The sequence below is a fragment of the Zea mays genome, chromosome 2, assembly GCF_902167145.1.
Source record: "Zea mays cultivar B73 chromosome 2, Zm-B73-REFERENCE-NAM-5.0, whole genome shotgun sequence".
Taxonomy (NCBI): Eukaryota; Viridiplantae; Streptophyta; class Magnoliopsida; order Poales; family Poaceae; genus Zea; species Zea mays.
This window is the reverse complement of record NC_050097.1, coordinates 29,752,913-29,766,151: the sequence shown is the minus strand read 5'-3', so window position 1 is coordinate 29,766,151 and position 13,239 is coordinate 29,752,913. Positions and strand designations below refer to the sequence as shown.

The 13,239-nt window shown below is 42.4% G+C and overlaps 1 protein-coding gene across 1 annotated transcript; it reads right to left on the bottom strand.

Annotated features, from left to right (window-relative positions):
* Positions 1-8,128: 8,128 nt before the first annotated feature.
* Positions 8,129-9,632, bottom strand: LOC103646217 (uncharacterized). The gene is made up of 2 exons (XM_008670946.2): positions 9,394-9,632; positions 8,129-9,206 (listed from the first exon to the last, which is right to left on the bottom strand). The coding sequence occupies exons 1-2, from the start codon at positions 9,516-9,518 to the stop codon at positions 8,996-8,998; spliced, it is 336 nt and encodes a 111-aa protein (XP_008669168.1). The 5' UTR covers positions 9,519-9,632; the 3' UTR covers positions 8,129-8,995.
* Between the last annotated feature and the right edge of the window lie 3,607 nt (positions 9,633-13,239).

Sequence of the window (13,239 nt, the reverse complement as noted above, 5' to 3'; positions counted from 1 at the left end):
CAAGCTATGTACAACCGCTTGAAGACCTTGGTGAACCAAGTGCGCAACCTCAGGAGCGAAAAATGGGATGACCATGAGATGGTCAAGGTTATTCTTAGATCCCTCATCTTTCTTAACCCTACGCAAGTTCAATTAATTCGAGGTGATCCTAGATACAAGCTAATGTCTCCTGAGGAGGTTATAGGAAAATTTGTGAGCTTTGAGCTAATGATTAAAGGCTCAAAGAAAATTATCGAGCAAGGCACCTCCTCCACGCCCCAAGCACAACCGGTGGCATTCAAGGCGACGGAGGAGAAGAAGGAGGAGTCTACATCAAGTAGACAACCAATCGACGCCTCCAAGCTCGACAATGAGGAAATGACGCTTATCATCAAAAGCTTCCGCCAAATCCTCAAGCAAAGGAGGGGGAAAGATTACAAGCCCCGCTCCAAGAAAGTGTGCTACAAATGTGGTAAGCCCGGTCACTTCATTGCTAAATGTCCATTATCTAGTGATAGTGACAGGGGCGACGACAAGAAGGGGAGAAGAAAGAAGAAGAGGCCCTACAAGAAGAGGGGCGGCGATGCCCATATGTGCCACGAATGGGACTCCGAGGAGAGCTCCTCCGACTCCTCCGACGAGGACGCCGCCAACATCGCCATCACCAAGGGACTTCTCTTCCCCAACGTCGGCCACAAATGCCTCATGGCAAAGGACGGCAAAAAGAAGAAGGTTAAATCCAAATCCTCCACTAAAAATGAGTCCTCTAGTGATGATAATGCTAGTGATGAGGAAGATAATTTGCGTACCCTTTTTGCCAACCTCAACATGCAACAAAAGGAAAAATTAAATGAATTGATTAGTGCCATCCATGAAAAGGATGATCTCTTGGACTCCCAAGAGGACATCCTAATCAAGAAAAACAAAAAGCATGTTAAGGTTAAAAATGCTTACGCTATAGAGGTTGAAAAATGTGAAAAATTATCTAGTGAGCTAAGCACATGCCATGATACTATTGCCAACCTTAGAAATGAGAATGCTAAATTAATTGCTAAGGTTGATTTAAATATATGTGATGATTCAATTTCCACTCTTAGAGATGATAATGCTAATTTGCTTGCTAAGATTGAAAAATTGAATGATTCTCTTGCTAGCCTTAGAAATGAAAATGAAAAATTGATTGCTAAGGCTAAGGATTTAGATGTTTGCAATGTTACAATTTCCGATCTTAGAGATAACAATGATATTTTGCGTGCTAAGATTGTGGAACTTAATTCTTGCAAACCCTCTACATCTACTATTGAGCATATTTCTATTTGCACTAGGTGTAGAGATGTTGATATTGATGCTATTCATGATCATATGGTCTTAATTAAACAACAAAATGATCATATAGCAAAATTAGATGATAAAATTGCCGAGCATAACTTAGAGAATGAAAAGTTTAAATTTGCTAGAAGTATGCTCTATAGTGGGAGACTCCCTGGCATCAAGGATGGCATTGGTTTCCAAAAGGGGGACAATGTCAAACTTAATGCCCCTCCTAAGAAATTGTCTAACTTTGTTAAGGGCAAGGCTCCCATGCCTCAGGATAACGAAGGTTACATTTTGTACCCTGCCGGTTATCCCGAGCACAAAATTAGGAGAATTCACTCTAGGAAGTCTCACTCTGGCTCTAATCATGCTTTTATGTATAAGGGTGAGACATCTAGCTCTAGGCAACCAACCCGTGCTAAGTTGCCTAAGAAGAAAACTCCTAGTGCATCAAATGATCATGACATTTCATTTAAAACTTTTGATGCATCTTATGTTTTGACTAACAAATCTGGCAAGGTAGTTGCCAAGTTTGTTGGGGGCAAATACAAGGGCTCCAAGACTTGTGTTTGGGTACCCAAAGTTCTTGTGTCTAATGCCAAAGGACCCAAAACCGTTTGGGTACCTAAAGTCAAGAACTAAAATTGTTTTGTAGGTTTATGCATCCGGGGGCACAAATTGGATCATCGATAGCAGGTGCACAAACCACATGACAGGGGAGAAGAAAATGTTCTCCTCCTACGAGAAAAACCAAGATCCCCAACGAGCTCACATTCGGGGATGGGAACCAAGGTTTGGTCAAAGGTTTGGGTAAAATTGCTATATCTCCTGACCATTCCATTTCCAATGTTTTTCTTGTAGATTCTTTAGATTACAATTTGCTTTCCGTATCTCAATTATGTCAAATGGGCTACAACTGTCTCTTTACTGATGTAGGTGTCACTGTCTTCAGAAGGAGTGATGATTCAATAGCTTTTAAGGGAGTGTTAGAGGGTCAGCTATACTTGGTAGATTTTGATAGAGCTGAACTCGACACTTGCCTAATTACTAAGACTAACATGGGTTGGCTCTGGCACCGCCGACTAGCCCATGTTGGAATGAAGAATCTTCATAAACTTCTAAAGGGAGAGCACATTTTAGGATTAACAAATGTTCATTTTGAGAAAGACAGGATTTGTAGCGCATGCCAGGCTGGGAAGCAAGTTGGTGTTCATCATCCACACAAGAACATCATGACGACTGACAGGCCACTGGAGCTCCTACACATGGACCTATTCGGCCCGATTGCTTACATAAGCATCGGCGGGAGTAAGTACTGTCTAGTTATTGTGGATGATTATTCTCGCTTCACTTGGGTGTTCTTTTTGTAGGAAAAATCTCAAACCCAAGAGACCTTAAAGGGATTCTTGAGACGGGCTCAAAATGAGTTCGTCTTAAGGATCAAGAAAATAAGAAGCGACAACGGGACGGAGTTCAAGAATTCACAAATTGAAGGCTTCCTTGAGGAGGAGGGTATCAAGCATGAGTTCTCTTCTCCCTACACGCCACAACAAAATGGTGTAGTGGAGAGGAAGAATAGAACTCTATTGGACATGGCAAGAACCATGCTTGATGAGTACAAGACGCCGGATCGGTTTTGGGCCGAGGCGGTCAACACCGCCTGCTACGCCATCAACCGGTTGTATCTACACCGAATCCTCAAGAAGACATCATACGAACTCCTAACCGGTAAAAAGCCCAACATTTCATATTTTAGAGTCTTTGGTAGCAAATGCTTTATTCTTGTTAAAAGAGATAGAAAATCTAAATTTGCTCCTAAGACAGTAGAAGGCTTTTTTACTAGGATATGATTCAAACACAAGGGCATATAGAGTCTTTAACAAGTCCTCGAGACTAGTTGAAGTTTCTTGTGACGTTGTGTTTGATGAAACTAACGGCTCTCAAGTAGAGCAAGTTGATCTTGATGAGATAGGTAATGAAGAGGCTCCATGCATCGCGCTAAGGAACATGTCCATTGGGGATGTGTGTCCTAAGGAATCCGAAGAGCCACCACATGCACAAGATCAACCATCCTCCTCCACGCAAGCATCTCCACCAACTCAAAATGAGGATGAGGCTCAAGTTGATGAAGGAGAAAATCAAAATGATGAGCCACCTCAAGATGACGGCAATGATCAAGGGGGAGATGCAAATGATCAAGACAAGGAGGATGAAGAACCAAGACTGCCACACCCAAGAGTCCACCAAGCAATCCAACGAGATCACCTCGTCGACACCATCCTCGGCGACATTCATAAGGGGGTAACCACTAGATCTCGTGTTGCACATTTTTGTGAGCATTACTCTTTTGTTTCCTCTATTGAGCCACACAGGGTAGAGGAAGCACTCCAAGATTCGGATTGGGTGATGGCGATGCAAGAGGAGCTCAACAACTTCACTAGGAACGAGGTATGGCATTTAGTTCCACGTCCTAACCAAAATGTTGTAGGAACCAAATGGGTCTTCTGCAACAAGCAAGACGAGCATGGTGTGGTGACAAGGAACAAAGCTCGACTTGTGGCCAAGGGATACTCCCAAGTCGAAGGTTTGGATTTTGGTGAAACCTATGCATCCGTAGCTAGGCTTGAGTCAATTCGCATATTATTAGCCTATGCTACTTACCATGGCTTGAAGCTTTATCAAATGGACGTGAAGAGTGCCTTCCTCAATGGACCAATCAAGGAAGAGATCTATGTTGAGCAACCTCCCGGCTTTGAAGACAGTGAGTACCCTAACCACGTCTATAAACTCTCTAAGGCGCTTTATGGGCTCAAGCAAGCCCCAAGAGCATGGTATGAATGCCTAAGAGGTTTCCTTATTGCTAATGGCTTCAAAGTCGGAAAAGCTGATCCTACTTTATTCACTAAAACTCTTGACAATGATTTGTTTGTATGCCAAATTTATGTTGATGATATTATATTTGGGTCTACTAACGAATCTACATGTGAAGAATTTAGTAGGATCATGACATAGAAATTCGAGATGTCAATGATGGGGGAGTTGAAGTATTTCTTGGGATTTCAAGTAAAGCAACTCCAAGAGGGCACATTCATTAGCCAAACAAAGTATACTCAAGACATTCTAAACAAGTTTGGGATGAAGGATGCCAAGCCCATCAAGACACCCATGGGAACCAATGGGCATCTCGACCTCGACACGGAAGGTAAATCCGTCGATCAAAAGGTATACCGGTCGATGATAGGTTCGTTACTCTACTTATGTGCATCTCGACCAGACATTATGCTTTCCGTATGCATGTGTTCAAGATTCCAAGCCGACCCTAAGGAAGCTCACCTTACGGCCGTAAAACGAATCTTGAGATATTTGGCTTATACTCCTAAGTTTAGGCTTTGGTTCCCTCGGGGATCCACATTTGATTTAATTGGTTATTCGGATGTCGATTGGACGGGGTGTAAGATTAATAGGAAGAGCACATCGGGGACTTGCTAGTTCTTGGGAAGGTCCTTGGTGTCTTGGGCTTCAAAGAAGCAAAATTCTGTAGCTCTTTCTACCACCGAAGCCGAGTATATTGCCGCAGGCCATTGTTGCGCACAATTGCTTTGGATGAGGCAAACCCTCAGGGACTATGGTTACAAATTAACCAAAGTTCCTCTTCTATGTGATAATGAGAGTGCAATCCGCATGGCGGATAATCCCGTTGAGCATAGTCGCACTAAACACATAGCCATTCGGTATCATTTTCTTAGGGATCACCAACAAAAGGATGATATCGAGATTGCATATATTAACACTAAAGATCAATTAGCCGATATCTTTACCAAGCCACTAGATGAACAAACTTTTACCAAACTTAGGCATGAGCTAAATATTCCTGATTCTAGGAATTTCTTTTGATGTCTTACACACATAGCTCATAAATATACCTATGATCATGTCTCTTTTATATATGCTATGACTAATATGTTTTCAAGTGAATTTCAAACCAAGTCATAGGTGTATTGAAAGGGAATTGGAGTCTTCGACGAATATAAAGGCTTCCACTCCATAACTCATCCTTCGCCGTCGCTCCGAGCAATTCTTCGTCTTTGGTATAATCTTCACTCATATGTTTTATTTGCCAAAGGGGAGAAAGTAGTTAATAAAGGGCTTATATTTCACTCAAGCATCCGTTTTTGGCGATTCATGACAAAGGGGGAGAGAGTATTAGCCCAAAGCAAAAGGACCGCACCACCACCAAATTTTAAAACTTATGATTTTCAAATTGGTATCTCATTGTGTTCAAAAGGGGGAGAAAGTAGTATTTCAAAATTGATATCTTAAAACCCTCTTGAACACTAAGAGGAGGATTTCATTAAAGGGAAGTTTTGTTTAGTCAAAGGAAAAGCATTTGAAACAAGGGGAGAAAATTTCAAATCTTGAAAATGCTTCGCAAAATCTTATTCATTTACCTTTGACTATTTGCAAAAGGACTTTGAAAAGGATTTACAAAAAGAATTTGCAAAAACAAAACATGTGGTGCAAGCGTGGTCCAAAATGTTAAAAATAAAGAAACAATCCATGCATATCTAGTAAGTAATATTTATTGGCTCAATTCTAAGTAACCTTTGCACCTACATTTTGCAAACTAGTTCAAATTATGCACTTCTATATTTGCTTTGGTTTGTGTTGGCATCAATCACCAAAAAGGGGGAGATTGAAAGGGAATTAGGCTTACACCTATTTCCTAATTGATTTTGGTGGTTGAATTGCCCAACACAAATAATTGGACTAACTAGTTTGCTCTAGTTTATAAGGTCTACAGGTACCAAAGGTTCACAATAAGTCAATAAAAAGACCAAGAAAAAAGGTTCAAACAAAAGAGCAAAGGGACAACCGAAGGCACCCTGGTCTGGCGCACCGGACTGTCCGGTGCACCACCGGACAGTGTCTGGTGCACCAGAGAACTCCAAGCTGAACTCTTCACCTTCGGGAAAACTCAGAGGCGCTTCGCTATAATTCACCGGACTGTCCGGTGCCCCAGGGGTGAGCGACTCTGAACTCGCCAGCTTCGGGAATCCGCTCTGCTATAATTCACTGGACTGTCCGGTGCACACCGGACTATCCGGTGTGACAGCGGAGCAACGGCTACTTCGCGCGCAACGGTCGACTGCAACGCATTAAATGCGCGCCTGCGCACGCAGAGGAGCAGAGCACGCGCGAGTGGCACACCGGATAGCCTACAGGGCCTGTCCGGTGCACCACCGGACAGCCAGGCGGGCCCACAAGACAGAGCTCCAATGGTCGGAACCCTTCGGCCAGGTGACGTGGCTGGCGCACCGGACAGTGTACGATGGCGCACAGGACTGTCCGGTGCGCCATGCGACAGAAGCCTCCACCAACGGTCAAGTTTGGTGGTTGGGGCTATAAATACCCCAACCACCCCCACATTCAAGAGATCCAAGTTTTCCACCTTCCAACTACTTACAAGAGCTCTAGCATTCAATTCTAGACACACCAAAGAGATCAAATCCTCTCCAAATTCCACTCAAAGCTTTAGTGATTAGAGAGAGTGATTGTTGTGTTCATTTGAGCTCTTGTGCTTGGATTGCTTCTTTTTCTCATTCTTTCTTGCGATCAACTCAATTGTAACCGAGGCAAGAGACACCAATTGTGTGGTGGTCCTTGCGGGGAAGTTTGGTTCCCGGTTGTTTGAGAAGAGAAGCTCACTCGGTCCGAGGGACCGTTTGAGAGAGGGAAAGGGTTGAAAGAGACCCGGTCTTTGTGACCACCTCAACGGGGAGTAGGTTTGAGAGAACCGAACCTCGGTAAAACAAATCCGTGTGTCTCACTTCTTTACTCGCTTGCGATTTGTTTTTACGCCCTCTCTCGGACTCGCCCTATATTTCTAACGCTAACCCGGCTTGTAGTTGTGATTAACTTTGTAAATTTCAGTTTCGCCCTATTCACCCCCCTCTAGGCGACTTTCAACTAGCAACTGAACAGTCAACCACATACCATGAACTGAACCAAACTGGCTGACAAAGGCATATGCCCTCAGTTTTTTTCAAAATCATCATATGTACTAGGGAGTTCTAAAGTTTCAAAAAAACATCATAGGGCAACTACCAATTTGAACTCAACTGGACAAACAGGATGAAAACATCCATACCAGTAATACTGCCAAAGTGAACTGAGGGTTCAGGGTCACCAAAGCATACCAGCAAACAGGCTGAAAACAGCCATATCAATAATACTGCCACAGTAATTATTGAAAGATCATATGCCCTCAGTTAGTGCTATGGAAACATCATATGTACTATACAGTTGTAATATTTCAAAGAAATCCTCATAGGGCAACAACCCATGTTAACTGAACTGGAGATTTTTGCAAACATGGCACAGCATCAAACAGGCTAAAACAACCATAGCCCTCAGTCATTTTTAAGAATAAAAAGAACAAGTGTAGTATACAGTTCACTAATTTCAAAGAAAGCCTCACAGGGCTAATCAAGTAGATCATCTTCCATTAACACAAGCCTCAGGTCAATTTTTTCAATGAAACAGCATCAAACAGGCTGAAACAACCATAGCCCTCAGTATTTTTTGAACATAAAAAGAACAAGTGTAGTATACAGTTCACTATTTTCAAAGAAAACATCACAGGGCTAAGCAACCTGATAATCTCAAATTAGCACAAGCCTCAGGTCAAATTATTCAATGAAACATCATCAAACAGGCTGAAACAGCCATAGCCCTCACAAATTTCATCGCATGAAAACAACAAGTGTAGTATACAGTTCAGTATTTTCAAAGAATTCATCACAGGGCTAAGCAACCTGATAATCTCATATAATCAGAAGCATTTCCTCACTTCACATTTCCTCACTTCACAATTCAATCACAGGGCTTAACAATCTCAAGCATTGCCTGGCTCAGTATAAGTTTCAGAATACAAACCTCAGAATATATGGCCACTGTCTCCTTAGCATAATCGACGGCTGCAACCGCCTTTTGTAAGAATGCATAGCACTTTTTTCCGCCGCCACATATGATTCAAGAACATCAAGAGTAGAAACCACATCGTTACCTAACGAAAATGTGGCGCAATAATCACCAGCAACAATACTTGCGGCAGCAGAAGCATTCAGTGTGTCACGGGCTGCAACAGCCGCCAAGGACAACTTCTGGGCACAAAGCTCGGCGGCAGAATCCATGCCGGCTGTCTAATCTGCAAACCCTAGGGTTACAGAAGAAGGAAAGTTCACCAGCGTTGGAGGTCGGCAATGGACCACGGGCGCAGGAACCGGCGAGGCAGGGAAGGGCGAGATCCGGACAAGGACAGAGCACGAATGCACCCAGTGCGCGGAGACGAACAGAGCAGCTCGAGGAAGACGACGTCCAGGGCGAGAATAAAGAGGAGAGGAGACACGGAGAATGGAATACGAGAGAGTCACGGGAGACGGTAGAAGAACAAGACGGCGACAAGTGTCTAACGGCGCGAGGGCAGCACGGGCACTGGAAAAGAGCTAAACACCATTAAGCGCGCGCAATGCTAAATTTGCAAGACGAGGGAGATTTCAATGCCACGCTTTCAATTGCCACGACGGTGATGCCAAAAGTTTGAAGCCCTCCGTAGACGGTGTCATGTTTGCAAAATTCTCAGAAAGAAGGTGCGCTTGTGTGGTCCACCGGATCGAGGAGTGGGGCTAGCTGATATATGGTTTTAGGAGGGGTCGAAGTTGTAGTGCTTGTCGACGCCGACGACGACGTCCCAGGTGCAGCTGAGGCCCTTGGGGAAGACGACGAGGTCGCCGGCGCCGAACTCCACGCACTCGCGGGAGCCCTTCACGGCGGCCCTCACCCTGCCCTTCACTAGGTAGCACGTCAGCGCCGCGTCGAACTTGAGCGGGAACCTCCCCGGCGGACATCCCCATCTTCGCATATAATATAGGGATCCCTATAATATATGCAGACACGCGACGCGCGCATGCATGGCCAAGAGGATCGATAGATCAGAGATGAGAGGCAAAAACTTAGGTACAGAACGAACGAACGAACATGCCACGTAATTAAAGGCCGGTGAGTGAGAAGGGAAGGAGGAAGCTTTGGATTAATATATACTTGGGCCAGGACTTGACGCCGAGTTGAAGCAAGCGCGCCTCCGGCGGGTTCTTCTCGACGGTGATGGAGAGACCGGGGAGCCTTGCCGCCTCCATGGTGTCTGAGCTTGTTGAAGCCGTCCCCATGGACGACACCTCTTTGACTACGAAGATATAGTAGTGGCAGGAGAAGGCAAGTTGAAGTGGACAGTGGTGTACGTGTGCTTTGTGCTGCCGCTGCCCCCCGCTAGTATGCTAGCCGGCCGGCAAATAGCTAGAGCTAGGCTAGCTACAAGAATATAAAGGGAGTTGCAACCAGTTACATCGCTTGGATTTGGAGAAGCGCCAAACGCACTCTAGAGGAGTAGTAGTGTCTGTCATACCGAGGGAGACACGAATCTCTGTGTTACGTGCCCTTTACTGCAGCGTCTATCGTTCCTGCACCATGCCTAGTAGCGACTATGTAGGATATGTTTGGTTTCCTGCCTCACTTCAGTTTACCACGTCTAAGTTTAGACAAATTTAGCTGGTTTAAATGTATGTTTGATTTGTAGATATAGTTGTGACAAAATTTTTCTCCTACTACTCACTCGTCGATGACTTAAGTTTGGCAAAATTCTCTTAGACATTGCCAAGATGTGACGAAAAATTTGAGCATCTACCTTAGACAAGTACATCAGAAAATATGTGGCAATTTTTGACACCTTAGCTATATAACCAAACAGACCTATACTGTCCCCAAAATACAATTATGATGGTTTGAGAAATATATAAGAAAATTAGGAATATTTGTGACTCTAATTAGATCATCATGTTGCCTATATTCATAATATGGGACACACGAATGTGCCCCTTGTCAGCAGAAGAGCTATCACTGAAGATATAGATTGTTGTGTTGTCATAGATTGTTCAGTAGTAATTATACAAGATAGGTCACGAGATCGAAAGTTGAAGGTAAAGACATGGAACACTCAAGGGTCATAGGTTAAGGCTCTCTATGTGAGATAATATTCTGGATATGTTGTTATGTTGTGATGTGATGTGATATGCGCTAAGGGAATTCTCCTGCCCCTCCTTTTATATTCTAAGGAGGAACAATGGTTACATAGTATGAATCGACTTGATTACCAAGTTCATGACAGAACCGAATCATACATGAGTTGTATACGAGTCTAACTCTCTCTCTCTCTCTCTCTCTCTCTCTCTCTCTTTGAGTTTATCTCTTATCCCACTGAGATTTTTGTTATATCCACGTTTCTAGAATCCCCCTAACTGTAGGATTCCTCTCGATTTTATTGCAGAGTCTACGGGCTCGTGGTCGAGACCATATGCCTTTCTACTCGGGTTCTTCTTATGCTATCTCCAGCAGCATACCCATTCTCATCCCCATATTTAAATTCCACACTGCGAACAGTGTAATCTACAGTGCAAAACAGTGCAAGACAATGTTTTGGGTGACCATATGGGTGAACTGCTGAAGACGGTCTTAGTAACGATTGGTTGGGTACCCATGGTGTATATATTTGACAGTAGCCCTCAAATCTCATTTGGCCAAGTCATTGATTCACACAAATGAGACTCTCCTTGTGAATCTTATAGAATGAATTGAATCATCATGTCTATGTTGATCTGACTTTTGCTGAGTCCCTAGCTCATTCATGCAACTCTTGAGTCTATAGACTCGGCTCAGAGCTAAGGACTCAGTTTGTTTATTAATCTAGTGCTTCAGTTTCTGTAATAATTTGTCACTTTTGCTTCCTTAGTTCTTTATATAAAAAACTCATGGTGCTTTAGTTTCCCATGAGCTGAAAGCTTTCATTCTCCACTTCCAAACACTCCTGCGTAGTCGTCCCTTTGTCTTCCTCAAAGAACTTTGCTCTAGATCTCGCTTCTGCTGCCATCAATCCTTCGCCCAACTTCCATCCGCAACATTAATGGTTGTCGCTCATCCGCAAGAGTTTGAAGCTTCTTCAATAGAGAGCAAAGATCTAAAAACCTTACATGTCGCGAGATTGATACATGAGAAAAGGATAATCGAATGGCACGTGCCTGACAACGAACCCTACCTGAAGCCAAACTTGGAAGAGATTGTAGTCTTTGCTCCATTCCTGATGCATGGGTTCGGCTTTTCTACCTTTAAATTCTTCCATGATCTCCTGCAATATTACCATATCAAGTTGGTTCAATTGAATTCTAACTCCATCTTATACATTGCCATTTTTCCTATCTGTACTAAGCCTATCTTAGCATTCCACCTTTCTTTTCTCCGTTTCAACACCTCTTCTTGTTATGCCCTTGCCTAAACAAAGATCAACCCCTAGTGGCTGGGAGTGTTAGGATTCAACTCCGAGCCAATCACTAATACCTTGATTGTCCTCTAAAAACCTCCCACAAATACTTACACATGTGCTGGTTTTATGATGGCAATTATGAGCCCAAACTTTTAAATTTTTTGAGTCAGCATCCTGTATTCTCTTTCTCATTCTACCTAGGAGATCTTTAGATGTTTTGAAAAACAACTTCTAACTTTATGGAATTTTGAGGAAATGTGGCCTTAACCAAACATAGTTCTTGTGATGTTTTATTTTGTGTCAAATATGATGGTATTGCACTTTGAGTTAGTTTCTTCTCCTCTCAACCCCTCTAGTTTGACTTTTTTGAGTTGATCCTTGCCTTTAAGAGTTTGAGAGAGGTTTTGGAGATAATATCTAGATTATAAACTATCCAGACATTATTGCAAACTTCTTGTATGAGCTGATCCATTTTATGGACATGTTTTCAATAGATTTGGTCATTTGACAAAACCCCAACTCAAGTTCAGGTTTCTGATATGTTGTTGAAATTTAAATCCGTTTGAGTTAGAATTTTGTGGACACCTTAGAAATTCACTGGTAAATGTGTATGCAAAATTTCAGTTCAATCGTAGTTCGTTTGAATCTATTTTACATTCGAAAACTAAATTTGCTCTGAAAACAACATTAGAAAGCGATATGGTTTTGGGTCGTTTCGGACTTTTTGGTGTTTGTTTTGCGATCCATCCGTTTCGTTCGTCTTGTGTGGATCCTAAGAACATTTTTCAAAACACGAAATCACTGGTTGGTTGAGATGCTTTTTGTTTGAGCACTTGTTTCATTTTCATTGAAGTGCTCAAGTTTCAACTTTGAAAGACTTAATTTTTTTGGCTCTCATTCACCTCCACTCTGGTCGTCTATTCAATCCTTCAATAACAAATCCATTCTCTCAATGGGGCGGAAAGATGCATACAGAACTGACCATTTCGCCCCTAATTTTCTACAATAAAGTATCTGCAATACTTGCACACATACGCACGCTTACGAGTAAATCACGTATCACATGCAAATCAGCGTACGTTCATATTGGCACACAAGCAAATCACGTCTAATACAAAATCAAGCGTATTATGTTGACCCATCAAAATTACATGGCAATCAAAATTTACCTCTTGTAGCTTAGATGGTTAGCCACCTGTTTTTTTATTTCGCTGTTTGTTTGTTGTTTTTTGTTCCATTCTTATTTTCATCTAATTTTTTTTCTGCTTTTATTAATATAATGTTTTTATGTTCTTTTGCTTATAGTGATACAACATGTATACATGATAATGCTATTACAAGCTTAAACTCTCATTTTTCATAGTGATACAATTTTATTGTGTTAAGCTTGTTTTCTAAATCATGAACATGTTTACTATGTGTTAAATCTAAAAATTGTTTATTGCGGAGATTTATAACTAACATGTATATTTTGTGTTGAGGTCTTTTTACTATCACTAATATGCTAAATTGCTACGGCTCATGTTTATCCGTTTATGAAACGTACCCATGTTAATTATGGGTAGTGCATAACACCG